Raw genomic sequence first — 16,469 nt, 5'->3', positions numbered from 1 at the left:
GAGTTTCTGCACTGTGAAGCATTCTCACTCTTCTCAATGGCATCAGGGGTGATCCAATATTCGCACATAAGAGGCCATAAATTTTCACCAATCCATGGTGGTTGTACACCACTCCTCTTAGCTTGACCGACAATGCCTTTCATCCTTTTCTTGGCTATCTTCACGAAACTTGCTTTAACGAGCTCAGTAATGCCGATATCCCAATTGTACTTCCGCTACAATAACACAAAGTTTAGTTAGAAACAATACCAATTTATATATAGAGTACAGAAATAAGGAGTAAACCTTACCGCAAATGTCCTGAAATTTCGCTATTGAATGGGCAGTGGAGTAACCTTCCAACTGTAGTAAGGCCCATCAAACTTTCTCCTCAAGATTCCAGAAATCGCTCGAGACAGCTGGCCTTTCTGCCGGTTAAACCTGTTACATAAATTGAGTAAGTCTACTACTAAATATGGACTTGAAACTGTTGAAACAAACTAATGAATATCAAACAACAAATGAGTAGTGAACCTATTACCGCAAACTAGTAAGCAACCTAGTGAACACTAGTGAATAATAAACAACAAATGAGTAGTGAAGATATTAAAGCAACCAAGTAGCAACCAAGTAGCAATCGAGTAACAACCAAAACAACCGAGCAAGCAACCTAGTGAACACTTATAGACCGAACATTTTCGGTAAGCAACCTAGTTAACACTTATAGACAGGACACCGAGTAAGCAACCTAGTGAACACTTATAGACAGGACACCAAAACAACCGAGTAACAACTACACTTCTACACTTAACTTCTACACTTCAAGAAACTTAAAGCAAAGCAAAGGGGAGAGTTTTATACCATAGAGTTTTGACTCCAGGGATAGGATGCTCAGACAGGAGTGGTAGATGTTCTCGGCCTGGAAGAACTAGCAAACCATCCAACAGCTCTTGGTAGTAATCGACATTTGGATCAGGGTTTTGTTGCTCTTGGTTTCCTTCTTCACCATTATCTTCCTCTTCATGATTAGGGTTTTGTTTCGGCAAACCAAACTGATCATTTGGAACTTGCACCGGTTGACGAGGAGGCAGTTGGTGAGGATTTGAAGGCGGTGTAATTGTCCTCCGCGGTGGATGTGTAGGATTTGTCCTCCGCGGAGGATGTGTACTCGGTTCACGATCTTCCCTCGACGGTGGATGGGTACTCGGCAATGGATTTGTCCTCTGCGGAGGATGTGTACTCGGTTCAGGATCTTCCCTCGACGGTGGATGAGTACTCGACAATGGATTTGTCCTCCGCGGTGGATGTGTACTCGGTTTAGGATCTTCCCTCGACGGTGGATGGGTACTCGGCGATGGACTCGTTGGAATTGTCCTCGGCGGAAACTGAGAAGGACGACTTTGGTGTGAATGGGTTGCCGAATGTGTCGCAGACTGTGTCCGTTCAGAGGGGTTCAACGAATGAGAAGACGATTTGTTATTACCACTGAAGATTCGAACACCTGTGGCAGTTCTGGCACTGCGACCTCTGGAAGAACCCTTACCCTTAGGAGGCATTAGATCGAGAACGGAGGAGAAATCGATTTAGAGAAGAGGAAGGAGAGGAAGGAGAGGAAGGAGAGGAAGAAGAGTTGAGAGATTGGATTGAGGAAGGAGAGGGAGAGATTAGATCGAATCGGAAAAGAAAGGTTTGAGGGATTGAGGAAGGAGAGTTGAGAGGTTTTTTTAGAGAGAACTCTAGATCAAATCGGAAAATAAATGAAGAAGTGTTAAGTCGTTTAATGGGTTTGCCTAGTTAATAACGAAACTCCGTCGCACTTTAGTCGCAAATCAGTCACATACAAAATAATTGGGGGGGGGGGGGAATGCCAAAACAATTTAGAGAAATTCCACTAATTAAGTGGTGGGAAGATAAACCGCCAAAACACAGTAGCAAAACTGTCGCAAAAGTAGTAACAAAGAAGACTCTGATTGGTAGCAAAAGAGTGACAAATAGAGATAGTCGTAACATAGTGGCCAATCAGTCGCAATATGTGACCATTTTAAGACTATCGTATATACGTCACACAATAAAAATCTTGAATTCTACACATTATGAACAAAACTGTTGATATAAAACACTAAAAAAAACTCATATTAGTAGTATAAAGTACATGTAATAGTAAGATTTAGTAAAACAATGTTTACTTCACTTAGTTTTGAATTTTTCTTCATTGCAACACATTCTCATATAAAAGAACATGTAACACTTAAGATAAATTTTGAACTTATGGATGTTTAGTTTTAGTCATGGAAATTTAATACTTTGAGAAAGTTATTATTGATAAGGTGAGCAAAACAAAGCACAAACTTCAACCTAAACATGTAAATGAAACTCAAATGTGAAATTTCAAAATAAAAAATATTTAGAGTGGCTAAACAGTCTTAAAAGAGTAGCTAAATCAGGTGTTAGTCGCAAAGTCTTCAGATATCAGTCACAATATCGTTGCAAAGCAGGTCTCTAATTGGTAGCAAAAGAGTGACAAATAGGGATAGTCGTAACATAGTGGCAAATCAGTCGCAATATGTGACCATTTTAAGACTACCATATATATGTCACACGAAAAAAATCTTGAATTCTACACATTATGAACAAAACTGGTTATATAAAACACAAAAAAGAACTCATATTAGTAGTATAAAGTACATGTAATAGTAAGATTTAGTAAAACAATGTTTACTTCACTTAGTTTTGAATTTTTCTTCATTGCAACACATTCTCATATAAAAGAACATGTAACACTTAAGATAAATTTTGAACTTATGGATGTTTAGTTTATAGTCATGGAAATTTAATACTTTGAGAAAGTTATTATTGATAAGGTGAGCAAAACAAAGCATAAACTTCAACCTAAACATGTAAATGAATCTCAAATGTGAAATTTCAAAATAAAAAATATTTAGAGTGGCTAAACAGTCTTAAAAGAGTAGCTAAATCAGGTGTTAGTCGCAAAGTCTTCAGATATCAGTCACAATATCGTTGCAAAGCAGGTCTCTAATTGGTAGCAAAAGAGTGACAAATAGAGATAGTCGTAACATAGTGGCAAATCAGTCGCAATATGTTACCATTTTAAGACTACCATATATACGTCACACAATAAAAATCTTAAATTCTACACATTATGAACAAAACTGTTGATATAAAACACTAAAAAGAACTCATATTAGTAGTATAAAGTACATGTAATAGTAAGATTTAGTAAAACAATGTTTAATTCACTTAGTTTTGAATTTTTCTTCATTGCAACACATTCTCATATAAAAGAACATGTAACACTAAAGATAAATTTTGAACTTATGGATGTTTAGTTTATAGTTGAAACGACCTGACCCTTCTTTTTTTAAAATAAATAATAAATAGTAATAATAATAAATAAACTACAACTAGTGGTCCCATACCCACTAGCCACCTAACCACAATCACAATCAACAGCGGAATAACAATATCAATAACCAATAAATATCCAATAAAATAAATAACCAATATCCAAACATAACCAATATCAATACTAATCATAAACTAATGATCCAACATCATAAATCAAATAACCAACATTCCTAAACAACATTCCAGGACTCAACTCTAGCAACCTAGCAGAAGCCAGACAACCAAGCGAACCACTAGAACAACCTCCTCATCATCGCCTTGATTCCACGATCACACCTTGCCTTTACCTACACCACAAACACATATTGAGATGCATGAGTATTTGATAAACACTCAGAGAGGCAAACCTCCCATCTACTAGGCTATACACACAAGCAACAGTGATTCCAATGTTACAAACAATCAACACACAAAGCAAACCAACTAGGAAAACGAACACCAACTCGCTGGAAGGGAGGTGTCGACCGACACCAACCAAGTGTCGACCAACACTGGCTCAATGGTGTCGAACGACACTACCCCACAATGTCGATCGATGCTTGCTTCACTGGTGTCGACCGACACCAAGTGGTGTCGATTGACACTCCCTCTGCATCCGCGATCCAAACGAAAACGAGAGTCGAATCTCGCCCCCCAACTCCACCAAAACGCCCAATACTCAAAACCCAAGTCATATTCCTCCGTGGAAACCTGTAGCAATCAATCCCAGCAAGAAAAACACACAAACACAGCAACAAACAAGCAAGAACAAGGAATCAAAGGCTTAGATAAGCCATGGTCATGCACTCACCTCTTTGCAGGAAGATTCAGACCAATAGCAACGAATCCAACCCTCCTAACAAGCCTCTAGATCCTTCCTAGCTCCAAAACTCTCAAGAATAACCAAGAATCTCACCAATCTCTCTCAAAAGCTCAAGAACAATGTTTTTCTCTCTTTTCTCCCGAAAACAACAAAGCGGCGACAAAATAACTTTCCCAAAACCCTTCTTGCGTCGAAACCCGCTTAAATACCCCGGTTCAATGGTTTCCTAAAACCAACCCGAACCAAATCGATTAAAAACTCGATCTGGTTGAACCAGAAAATCAGTGGTGTCGACCGACACCCTTACCCAAAACGCACAGTTTTGGTTCACGGGTGTTACAATAGTCATGGAAATTTACTACTTTGAGAAAGTTATTATTGATAAGGTGAGCAAAACAAAGCATAAACTTCAACCTAAACATGTAAATGAATCTCAAATGTGAAATTTCAAAATAAAAAATATTTAGAGTAGCTAAACAGTCTTAAAAGAGTAGCTAAATCAGATGTTAGTCGCAAAGTCTTCAGATATCAGTCACAATATCGTTGCAATTTGTGATGTCTTTGTTACTAAATAGGGGTATCAAATGTGGATGCAAATAAGTCCTCAATCTGCGACGTTTTTGCGATTCTCTTTACCGACTATATAGTTTGTCACAGAGTAGTCGCAAAATTGTGACCATTATGAGACGAATTTAGTTTCGATGCAATTTAGTCCTAATGTAGTTGCTAATTTAAGATCATTTTGTGACTTTTATGTTTTGTCGTTAATAAGCGACGTTTTTCTCTCTAATTTTTGTGTAGTCGTTTAGTCGTCGCAAATTAGTCTCAAAAGCGTTGCTATATTTTGTGACTGAATAAGTAGTCACAAAATGTAATCCCAAAATGTGTATTTTCTTGTAGTGATATCTATCTGTATGGATTTCATATTTTCTCCATTTTTAGTTTTTCGATTTTTTTGAATCTTAATTTGCACTTACACAATTATCAACAAAAACACTCTTCTATTTTTTTCATTATTTTTTTATTTTAAACCCTTACAGTCTTATCTATGAAACAGTTTTTAATTGGTAGTTATATACTTTTTATAAATATTTTCCTAAATAAACTCATCCTTTTTTCTTTCAAGATATATTTTATTGGGTTTTCAATATACCTTTTCTTAAAAGTGAGACATGTATTGGATACAATAATAAATGTATAATATTATTAAACATTTATAAAATCTAGTTGAAAACTTACTAACTAGAAATAACAAAATATATATAAATAAAAATGCAAAACATTATATAAAATATCTTTAAATGGATATAATTTTTATAGGTGATTTATATTAATTAAAATATCTTCAAACGCAACATTATTTTGATGATTCTAGACAAAAGAAATGCATCATATGTATATGATTACAATTTTCAAGCGGAAATAATTTGTTTGATTATAGTAACCAATGATATAAACAAGAACTAAAATTAAAATATACATATATATAGCATACGAAAATCACTTTAATTAATATTTATTATACATGTCACTAGAGAACTTTCTAAGATCATATTTAACGGTTAACTCTATATTGTTTACATACAAATAAATACAATCATAATTTTAGTATATGTGAAGTCTTTGAACGACTTTCTTATTGCGGAAGTACTTGTGTGCAACGCCTCAGTTTATAGAGAACTTTTGGAGGTTTTGATGTCTTCTTTGCAGTGTAATATACATGTCTTCTTTGCGGTGTGGATCATTTTTTTTTTTAATGTTCTTTATCAACTGAAATTTAATTTAAAACAGTGTTGAAACTGTTGTCCATAATCCCATTTATAGCATGAACTTCTGTTAACCAATAATGACTACCTATAGCTTCTTAGAAGCAAAGACATCTTTCTTGCATCGCTTCAAACATGGCATGCATGCGTTTATTAAATTTGGACGGAGCGAAATCGACGGTTTCATAATAGTATAACGCTCTCCTCAAATTATGTTTTCCTCACAGTCTTCAATGTCATCAAAAGCGTGTCCATTTTTCGTATCCCAAACCGAATATATTTTTTTCAATGTTGGGTAACGGCTAAGTACGAATTCCCTCCTTGGATTCCATCTTATTATATATACTTTTCCTCTCTTAGGAATGAGTTTATCTTCTTTTTCCCCTCCTCTCTTCTCTTTTTCATTCTACTACTTTGGCTAGATTTTCCTCTTTTTTATATGTCGGTTATTGTAGTAGACGAGTGGTTTATCTAGGCTCCTTTGTAATATATTTACTCAAGAAAATCTTTCAATTTTTTTTGTATATTCTCGAAAATAAAATAAGAATTGAAATTAAAATATTCATATGGCATAGAAAAACTACTTCAATTAATAATGTTATATATTCATTCATGTTACTAGAGAAAAACATTTAAGGACTTCTTGTTTTTCTAACGGTTATATTTTAAAGAATAAATATGCAAAAGAAAAAATTGAACTGGATAAATAATTTGGAGAACAATTTTATTAAACTATTTTTTAAAAAAATAATTATAAGTTGTTGACACTCTAGTTTTAGAAGATTAATTATGTTTTGTTTTTTTTTTCTAAATTAAATCTTCAACATGCTAGTAATTTATAGCATAATCACTTTTCCGAAACGTGAAAACATCGATAAATTGCATATTATTTATCATATTGTTTACGACAGTGATTGTGATATAAAAGTAAACAAAATGCTAAATACAATGTTAAATTTTGTTTGTTGGTACAAATCCATGGTATTAATTTTTGAAAAATGTTAAATCATATTATATTTTCAGTCTAAATAAAGTATTCAAGTGTGGACAAAAAAGAAGAAAAAAAGTTAGTGCCAAGCATTACATTTAACAAATGAAAACACCCTACTTACTAATATCTTTCCATTAAAACATGGATTATTATTATTTTTTGGCAGTGTATGATTAAACAAAATGGAATAAATTTTTTTGGAAGCAAGTACAATTGTTGATATAAAGTAACCATGGTTAAACTCAAGTACCTGAAAAGGCTGAGATAGACCTAAACTAAACTAGATTGACTAACCATAGTTAAAGCTTCTCTGGTTAAAGATATTGGAAGCTTTTGATATTTGCTTTGCTATATATTAAACAACAATTAGAACCTCCTCTTTTATCAAAAACACACAACACTTTCTCAGATTCCATCACTACTTTAACACCAGGAAACCTCACAATAAAAACTTCATCTTTACTCTTGAATTGGTGATCATCGCTTCTCTTACTTGACTCTAGAGGTTCGTCGTTTTATCTCTTTTCCCTAAATTTTCGATTTTTTTCCCAAAAAAGATTAACCTTTGATTGGCCCAGAAACACTTTTGATTGATGTTTTAGGTGTTAAAGATTTCAAATTGTTTTTGTTTCTTTCATAAAGTTTGCATCTTTTAGAGGTTTTGATCCATGTTTCTTGATTTAGGGTCAAAATATTGTGTGTTTGTACGGATTAGACTCGTTTGTGGAACTAATTGAATAAAGATTCTTGAACCCTTTTGAGACTGATTAGTGTTTTCTGGGTTTTAGGCACCTCGATTGATTGGAGTCAAATCAGTTTGATAAAGCTTTGTGCTTTGGTTTTGATTTGTTTTTAAGATTTAGAGTTATTTCTCTCTCTGGATCAAGATCATTATATGAGACCTCCAACTGTATATTGCTTGCTTATACTAGACACTGATTGACATTAATATCTATGTGCTTTGGTTGGAATGTCTTAAATTTTCGGTTTATTTGGTTGAGTCCTTCTTCTATGATGTGCTGACTGTGTCCATACTGGTGTTTATACAGATCACATACCTTGTACCGACAAAGATTTTATCAAGATCTACATCTTGTTTCAAGAATCCGGAGCAAACCCGTTTTAGCAGTCCCAAGAATCGAAAGAATGGGTCTATCAAGTCTTCCTGGTCCATCAGAAGGAATGCTATGTGTGATATTAGTTAACACAGCATTATCTATCTCCATCGTCAAAGGCATTGTTCGGTCGGTCCTTGGCATAGTAGGAATCCGTCTCTCGCCATCTTCATCGTCGCCTTCCTCGGTGACGGTGTCTTCAGAGAATCCAACTTCAGAGCCTTTCGATTTCCGGGTCTGCCAGCCAGAGAGTTTCCTTGAGGAATTCAGGAACCGGACTCCGACGCTTAGGTTTGAGAGCTTGTGCAAGTGCAAGAAACAGGCGGACAACGAGTGTTCGGTTTGCCTGTCGAAATTCGAAGGGGATTCAGAGATCAACAAGCTAAAGTGTGGCCACTTGTTTCACAAAACTTGCTTGGAGAAATGGATAGACTACTGGAACATCACTTGCCCACTGTGTAGGACTCCTCTTGTTGTTGTGGCAGAAGACCACCAGCTTTCTTCTACTGTTTGGTGACTGCTTTTCACTGTATAGTGCTTTTTTTGTTTTTTTGTTTGGGTGTGTTTGTTTATGTACAGCTACTTTACTATGAATTAGGCTGCGTCGCGGTTGATTGTCGAACAGATTTAGACCGGGGATGGGTAATCTGATGTACATATCTTGTGAGTTATATATATACACCCATGTGTAATGGAGCTCTTGTGTGAACATAGTTTTCATGTATCTATGTGAGTGTGTGTGTGGATTAAGGCCTCAGGTTTACAAAGTCGTATGAGCAATTTGCTATTCAAAAAGTAAGATTGGATCATAGTCTCTTTTCAAGTTACATTTCTCTAACCAAAAAGATACAAAAGCGCAAGAAAGAGAGTTTTTCTGAACCTGCATGTAGTTGTGGGGTGGAGGATGATCCTGGTCTCACGAGCGTAAATTTTATCTAGATTTCCCAGGTTTTATGGCGTAAATTTGTAGAGATTTTTCGGTTTCAGGGCGTACCCTAATATAGTAAAGAGTAAATTTGTAGAGATTTTCCGGTTTCAGGGCGTAACCTGATATAGTAAAGAGGGTTAAGAAGTGATAGGACATAGGGTTAAGAAGTGATAGGACATATGGAGGGTAGAGATTAGAAGTTGTGATCAACGGAGGAAACTATTTGGAGCTCAAAGACAAATTTGGATCATTCATGACTCATGAGATTTGTGTTGAGATTGTTATCTACTTTCTTCTCCATTTTGTTCTCAGTCTGTTTTGAGAATTTTTGTTGAGATTGTTATCTACTTTCTTCTAAATTTCCTCTATGTTTGTTTCGCGAATTCTCTTGGTTATTTACTTATTGTAGCTTGAGTTGTTTCTTCCTCTATGCTCTAGCAATTTAAGAAGTGAACATTGTAACATTATAATGGTTGGTTTGTTCTAATAGAGAAATTGTAGTTTATATGTAATATAAATTTGTAAAGGTTTCCAGATTTCATTGCGTATATTTGTAGAGGTTTTCTGATTTCAATGCGTAAATTTGTAAAGATTTCCAGGTTTCAGAGCGTAAATTTGTAGAAGTTTCCTGGTTTCAGAGTTGTAAATAGTTCCAGGTTTCAAGGCGTAAATTTCTAGAGGTTTGAAAACGTAAATTCAGAGAAGTTTGCTTCGTGAGATTTGAAAGTGTTGTGTAATTGATATGATATTTGACAAAAGAAAGTAACTTTTTGATGACATGTGTCTTGCAAATTGGGAAAGATAAGATAAGAACACTACTACATTAGTCTGCATACAATCAATAACAATAAGGTAGCAAATAAAGTAAGTAAACCCATAACCAAAATCCAGAATAGGTAGGTTCAGTGTAAGGTTATTTAAAAAAGATGAGATAAGAGTGGCCTACACCACTTTCACCTGTTTACATTGTGTTACAGGTGTCGCCCAATTTACCAACTTGATTTTGGGGATGAATGGTATAGTTTAGCAAATGATTTGTCGATCGATATATAGCCAATACTTTTGATAAAGTAGCGCAAACAAACAATCATAGTTTAGTTTGTACGACACCAAAATATTAATAGGTAATCTCTACAGTCTATACTAAGAGACCCAAGACGAGGAAGACTACTTGACGTTACATATACAAAAGTACAAAACCCAAGATTAAACTGGGGACTGTGACAAAGTTAATCTTTTGGTTAAAGGCACTAGACGACTAGTAGTACAAGAAGTAATAGCCCTAGTGCCATATTTACAAAAACAAAACCAGCAAATAAGAAGTGTTATGAAAGGAGACATCATCTCTTTTGTGATTGCAACACTTTCGAAATGCAACGACAGAGTCTCAATATCCGAGGATATCCCAATCCAACAACATCCATTGCAGATTCTATTTCGTTCTTCAGTTGTTTCGATGCAACACCGTCTCTATTTGCGCTTGTAACTTCAAGTAATTCGCAGGGAACTACATCACCAGGATACTTCCCACTGTAACATAGAGAACACAAACAATTTTCATTATCGGAGAGTCTTTAAAAACTTGATGGTTAGTGAGCTGCTTATATACTTACTGGATCAAACATGCCACATCGAGAATCACAATTAGTTTTCTCAAGTTTGTGCAATCAAGAAAGCTAATCTGCAAATGAAGCTGCTCCGCTGCAATCAACAAGATACAAGAGTTCCTATCTCAGACAGAACTAGTCATTAAAGGATTGCTAAATTGCGCATTTGTTGGCCACTACTGTTAAACTAGTATGACCGAAATGGAAGTGAGAGGCGGAAATAGAATACCTGATGGAGAATCAAAGTTTCCTTGGATCAAATTTGGTATATTCATTTGAGCTAAATGAAATTCCTCAGCCACATTTAGCAGATTGTGTAGGACCAAACTGGTTTTCTGCATTCTCAGAGCAAAATGAGACAAATTTCAGAGGTCTACTCTTGCACAAAATAAATCCAGAGGAAGTGATTCTTCTAAAGAAACTTACAACACTAAGGAGAAAGCGAGCATGACTTGCAACAAATTCTCAATAAGAAAGAAAAATACCTAAGATGCTATGATAGTATTAAGAGAACCATAGCAACAAAAAGAGATAATTGAGAGAGAAACACACCTGTGTAATCACAAACAATATATTGGAACAACCGATATACTTTTGGGAGTCTTCAGCGTTAAACAACGAGTTAAATGCAACTGAAACATTCAGCTCTGGGAAATGCTGAAGAACAATGTCTTGATTAGAAACAAAAGGAAGATGATGTATTAATGGAAGGAAAACAGCTTGGATGCCCTTACCTTAACAAATGTATCACTGAAACTGTTTGAAACTAGTACACATGAAGGATGACCAGGCTTTAATGTGAGCCTGCATATCCAAGAAATTCTTCAACAAAATCCAATAGCACTCATGTATATGTAGCAAAGTGTGGAAACAGATTAATCAAAAATTTTATGGAAAGATAAAACCAATAGGACCAACCTTTGGTTGAAAAGGCCACTATAGTTTAGAACAATGCTTTGACAATCATTCCGTTCACCCAAACTGTCAACTTTCCAGACCTGCCGACAGCAGAAGGGTCATTTAAGTTAAGGAAAACACTTCGTTTTAGATCCCCATGTCTATAGATATAAGAAGGTATATACCAGAATATCATGACGTATGTATCTGCAACTCATTCTCTTTTTTAAAGTATCTTCAGCAATTTTAATAGTGTCTGCATATGCCGGTTCTTCTGTCATTGTGTCGAACGTCGTAAAACATTGAATCAACTTCTTGATTTTTGAGTCCAATTCTGTGATCTCCTGTGTTATCTCCGCCCATTTACTAGTAATCATAACCTAGAAAAATGTTGATAGATAACGAGTCTATTAATTACTTAGATTGAAACAAGTGTCAAAATACACACAAAAAAAACAGCATAAGTGTAAATACTAATAAGATAAAACATAGCATCCATCTCTTATCTACAAAAAATCATGAGACCCTGTGGACAGAACATTATATTTGAGATGTAAACAAATAATTTTTTCTGCAATTAGAGTGAAAAAGTCATCACCCTGAAAGATGTTCCATGCCTACCAAAAAACCAGTTTAAGCCTGTGAAAGAGTTAACACGTCCTAATAATTTGGAAGACTAGACACACCAACATATTCCTGTAATGGGTATTTCAAATTCAAACTGGTCTAGTTACCTCATCAGCTTGGTTAGGATTTAACAAGTTAGTAGAACGGAAACCATGTTGACGTAGAAAGTTGGCACAATTCAACCTCAATGTTTCAGATGTTTGTACACCGGTGCTCAATGCTTGAAACTTTTTCTGCATACCATATAAGTGAAATTTGATCAAGCAAGCAGTATCAATAGAAAGTTTGAAAAGGAGGAACAAATTAAGTAATTAACTACCATCATTATCTCTTTCTTGAGGTGCAGCAACTCAAATTTGGCTTTTTCGTATGCTAACTTGCAGAGTAATGATCTACTCTCAGCATGCCTGCAATAATACTAACAATGAATGTTATACACTGGGCACTAACTTATTCGAGAAACATATAAAGGCAGTACAGGGAGAACCTCTTTGTCTTAGCACCACTCAAGTCGTCACATACTTTCTACAATTAGAACAAGATCATCAGTGTACATTTATATAGAAAGAATGATCGCAGAAGTTTTCTAATAGGCTAACCTGAGACTGAATTTGAAGACAAAGCATCTCACACAAATGAACCTTCTTCATGTGTGTTAATATATCTTCCACCTTACATATCTGCACTTTTGGAACATTAGTACTGCAACTATAAAAGCTAAAAGGAAACAGTCTCAGTAACCAGCTTGGGTTCCCATAGAGAGAAATAATATACCAGTCTTGGGTTCAGCTTATTAGCCAATGGATCAACCATTTGTTTGATTTCTTCCGATACTTTCCCTGGAATCTGCAAGGTAGTGAAATAGTAACTTGTTTGTATGAAACAAAGTGGGACTAACTTCGAATAACATAATAGGTTATCACCAGTACTTACTTCTACCCAGTTCACTACTTTTCTACGAACTCTGCGGCAATCATGAGCATTGAACTTTCCATCACGGTGGTTCATCACTGAATTTGAAATATACTGTGTACTTCTCCTGACTTTGGGGCTATAATTTCTAACTGCACAATCAACATCTTCTGCTTTCCTTTTCAATCTGGATGATCCCTGCAAATTACTATAGTTCAGAAATCTGGCTAAACATCAAAGTTATATCATCATATCCTTTCATTCTTTGGGATAGCTTCGAAATTTCATAGTCTCCAGGATATAATTTCCCAAGATCTTTGATGGAATCTGAGTCAAAATGTTCAATCTGAATGACTCTTAGTGGTACTTATTTAACTTCTTATAAAGGAATGATCTGGTTCAGTTGTTGGTGTAAAAGAACCAATTTGGAAATTTATAATCATTTCAGAGATCAAGAGGATCTACTCACGTTCAGAAATGGATTGTGTAATCCATTTTCCCCGTGGAGAGATAGTTCTTCAAAATATGTACACGGGTCTCGAATTATACCTTAGCATGTAAAGCCTCATTCTTGCTTCTGTCCATAGATGACGAGCCAGAGGTACTAGGAAGGGTTTCTGTAACTGCAGAAGGAACATCTTCAGCTGAGATAACTTCTGTTTGACAATGGACTTTCAAATGATTATTATCCTTCAGAAGGAACTCGGCAGCACTGATGTTGGTTCTGTTTTGATTTTTATGCAGCATACTGTCCTTCTCTTTTCGTTTAGCAGAGCCATTCAAGAAGCCTGTGTCACTAAGTAATACATCAGATTCTGCAAGCAATGATTCAACTTTGTCGGATAAGGTATTCAAAGAATTATTACTAGCACATTCCTTGGTCACATTTCCATCCCCATTCTCAGATTTTTCGGTGGCTTTACTGTGCTGCTCTTGATCTTGAAGAATAACAAAATTCTTTGATGCTGACGTCGTTGCATTTGATGACACAAACTTCTCAGGGGTGCTGGCTGTCTGATTTCTTTGCTGTTGTTTAAAGAGTGAACCTTCTGTCTCAGAATTAGTATTTCCTTCTGGACTTCTGCGTGCAAACACATTACTAATGTCAGCAGCAGGGCTCAATGCACCACAACTGTTTTGATCTGGCACACCTTTCTTTTCAGAAACTTGGGTTCTATCATCGCTAGTGTCAACATCAGGGCTAAATGCACCACTACCGCATTGATCTGGCATGTCTATTTTGTCTGAAACTGGTGTTCTATTATCACCCCTAGTGTCACCAGCAGGTCTCAGTGCACCACTACCGCATTGATCTGGCATGCCCTTCTTTCCTGAAACTGGTGTTCTACTATCATCGCCAGTGTCGACAACAGGGCTCAATGCACCACTACTGCATTTATCTGGCATGCCTTTCTTCTCAGAAACTGGTGTTCTATTATCATTTTCGGAAAACAAATCCTCCAAATTTGTAATGGGTATATCTGCATGAATTTCCATGTGGACACCTACTTCCCTGCCAATAGTTGATGGTGTAGTCATAGAACGGTTTCCAGATAATTGAAGCTTTGATTTCTCAATTCTCTGAATAAGAGCAGAACCAGGGGAGGGTGGAATCAATCCAAGTCTGGATTTGCTTTTCTGGATGGTTGACAAGCTCTCAACTAGTTCCCGAGTTTCCCTGCTCATAAAGCTTCCACCATGTTTAGGGGAAGGAGTAACACAAGATACGGACTGGGGTAATAAACCAACTGAAAACGCACTTTGCCTAGTTGACGAGGAAAGTGAAGCATCCTTTGCGTAATGTTGGCTTTCTGATTCCTGTAGCACTATCTGAGGGTGAGAGGCAGAACCAGAAGGTGACAGGATTTGAAAAGCATCACCACTATCTATACCATGTGAGTCTTTATTAGCTTGAACTATGGGAATGCATCCATTCTGAGGGGACAAGGAAATATCATGGATGGGCGATCTCCCTTCCACAGTATTGTCTTCATCTGCCAATAGAGCTGCTAATGTAGGAGATATATAACCATAATCATATTTGCGAGAATTTTCACCAACGATACTCATATCATTCGAGTCTCCACCACCACTCCCCTTCTCAACAGGTAGAGGGGACTTTGGGAATAGCTTCTTAGGCTTTGTCAACAACACCATTGCACTTCCTGTATCAGATCTGGAGGTTACCTCAGTTGGTGTTTTTTCTTCTACTGGAAGATTACTCATAGGAGTCCTCACATCTCCAGACTCTGACCTCGCTAGACTCCGGAAATGCATAGAAAATGCTGTCGAGTCCATTGTCATTTCATGGTGGTCTTCAGAGATAGTAGCGTCAGACAATCTTCCAGGATTGATAAAATGGGATGACACAGGGCCGAAGAAACTATCCTCTGATTAAGAAAAAAAAGCAAATCGATTCAGGAATGTGTAAAGCACAGAACTTTATCTTCTCTTCAACATTGAAATCAAAGGTAAATGGAGAATGAAATTGAAGGCGTACCGTCATTACTAGTAGCAGAGTCAACAGTGCTACCTCCTGAAGATGGGGAATATTTAGGCCTCAAGAAGGATTTATTCAAGATTGGCTCATCTTCACCATCACCATCTCCATCTCCTTCAGTGTCTTCGCGGTCAGATAAATCGCCGAAAAACTTAATTACTTTATCCTCAGACTCTGACGTTTCAGCTTGTTCACCCTTCGCGGCGGAGGTGTTCGGCGGCGTCTCGTAATCTTCGTCCCGTTTGAAAATGTGGACGGAAGTGATTTCACGGTCGGCGAAGCTCACTCGCCTTAGTCGTTTCCGGCGCTGTGCTATAGATTCCTCGTCTGTTCCGATTCCGCCGGCCGTGTTGTTCATCGGATCTTCAGGCTTTTCCGACGCCATTGGGTAGAGACGATTTGGGGGAAAAGTTTCGAATTTTAGGGTTTGAAAATTGAATTTTTTTTTTTTTTTTTTTTTTTGACAACGAAAATTGAATTATTATCTGAAAATTATATTGTGCGGGAAAAGGAAAAACATTTAGTTTATTTAAGTTTTTTTCTCCGACCTAAATAATTGTGGTTTTTTTGGTTCAAATAATTAGGGCTGGTACGAGACGAGTACCCTTGAATTTTCTCATACCCTTTATCCGACCCGACCTTAACGGGTAATAAAAAAAATTACTCGTACTCGATCCTTAAATAACGGATACCCGGAAAAACAGATATCCGGAAAAAAATAGTTGACCCTTTAAATACTCAATCTTTTACCCTTAACCAGAAAAATGAATATTCGATAAAAAAATTGTCAATAATCGCAATAATAATTTTATATTCCAAAATCCAAAAAAGGAAAAATTCATAAATGTATGCAACATATAGGTCCAAAAATTAGAAAATTACAAACTTAAAAAATAAAAATAAAATATTAATTCAATTG

General features: G+C 36.2%; 2 protein-coding genes across 2 annotated transcripts; one reads left to right on the top strand and one right to left on the bottom strand.

Annotated features, from left to right (window-relative positions):
* The first annotated feature begins 7,329 nt into the window (after nucleotides 1–7,329).
* Nucleotides 7,330–8,874, top strand: LOC104766473 (putative E3 ubiquitin-protein ligase XERICO). The gene is made up of 2 exons (XM_010490367.3): nucleotides 7,330–7,469; nucleotides 8,014–8,874. Exon 2 carries the CDS (start codon nucleotides 8,111–8,113, stop codon nucleotides 8,594–8,596), a length of 486 nt encoding a protein of 161 aa, XP_010488669.1. The 5' UTR covers nucleotides 7,330–7,469; nucleotides 8,014–8,110; the 3' UTR covers nucleotides 8,597–8,874.
* A 1,289-nt stretch (nucleotides 8,875–10,163) lies between these two features.
* LOC104766472 (uncharacterized) lies at nucleotides 10,164–16,100 on the bottom strand. The gene is made up of 15 exons (XM_087502381.1): nucleotides 15,551–16,100; nucleotides 13,600–15,440; nucleotides 13,072–13,248; nucleotides 12,913–12,984; nucleotides 12,738–12,818; nucleotides 12,626–12,663; nucleotides 12,458–12,545; nucleotides 12,246–12,371; nucleotides 11,697–11,891; nucleotides 11,533–11,612; nucleotides 11,349–11,418; nucleotides 11,167–11,271; nucleotides 10,844–10,949; nucleotides 10,621–10,708; nucleotides 10,164–10,537 (listed from the first exon to the last, which is right to left on the bottom strand). Exons 1-15 carry the CDS (start codon nucleotides 15,933–15,935, stop codon nucleotides 10,348–10,350), a joined length of 3,642 nt encoding a protein of 1,213 aa, XP_087358507.1. The 5' UTR covers nucleotides 15,936–16,100; the 3' UTR covers nucleotides 10,164–10,347.
* Nucleotides 16,101–16,469: the final 369 nt, after the last annotated feature.

Source organism: Camelina sativa, chromosome 19, assembly GCF_030686135.1.
Source record: "Camelina sativa cultivar CO46 ecotype springtype chromosome 19, ASM3068613v1".
Taxonomy (NCBI): domain Eukaryota; kingdom Viridiplantae; phylum Streptophyta; class Magnoliopsida; order Brassicales; family Brassicaceae; genus Camelina; species Camelina sativa.
This window is presented reverse-complemented; position numbering and strand designations above follow the sequence as displayed.

Excerpts from the sequence above, each read along its gene's own strand:
- LOC104766473 (XM_010490367.3), top strand. The coding sequence starts at position 8,111 with ATGGGTCTATCAAGTCTTCCTGGTCCATCAGAAGGAATGCTATGTGTG.
- LOC104766472 (XM_087502381.1), bottom strand. The coding sequence starts at position 15,935 with ATGGCGTCGGAAAAGCCTGAAGATCCGATGAACAACACGGCCGGCGGA. Across the intron at positions 11,613-11,696 it reads ACATACGTCATGATATTCTG|GTCTGGAAAGTTGACAGTTT; the intron begins GTATATACCTTC and ends TGCTGTCGGCAG. Across the intron at positions 10,950-11,166 it reads TATTGTTTGTGATTACACAG|AAAACCAGTTTGGTCCTACA; the intron begins GTGTGTTTCTCT and ends CTGAGAATGCAG.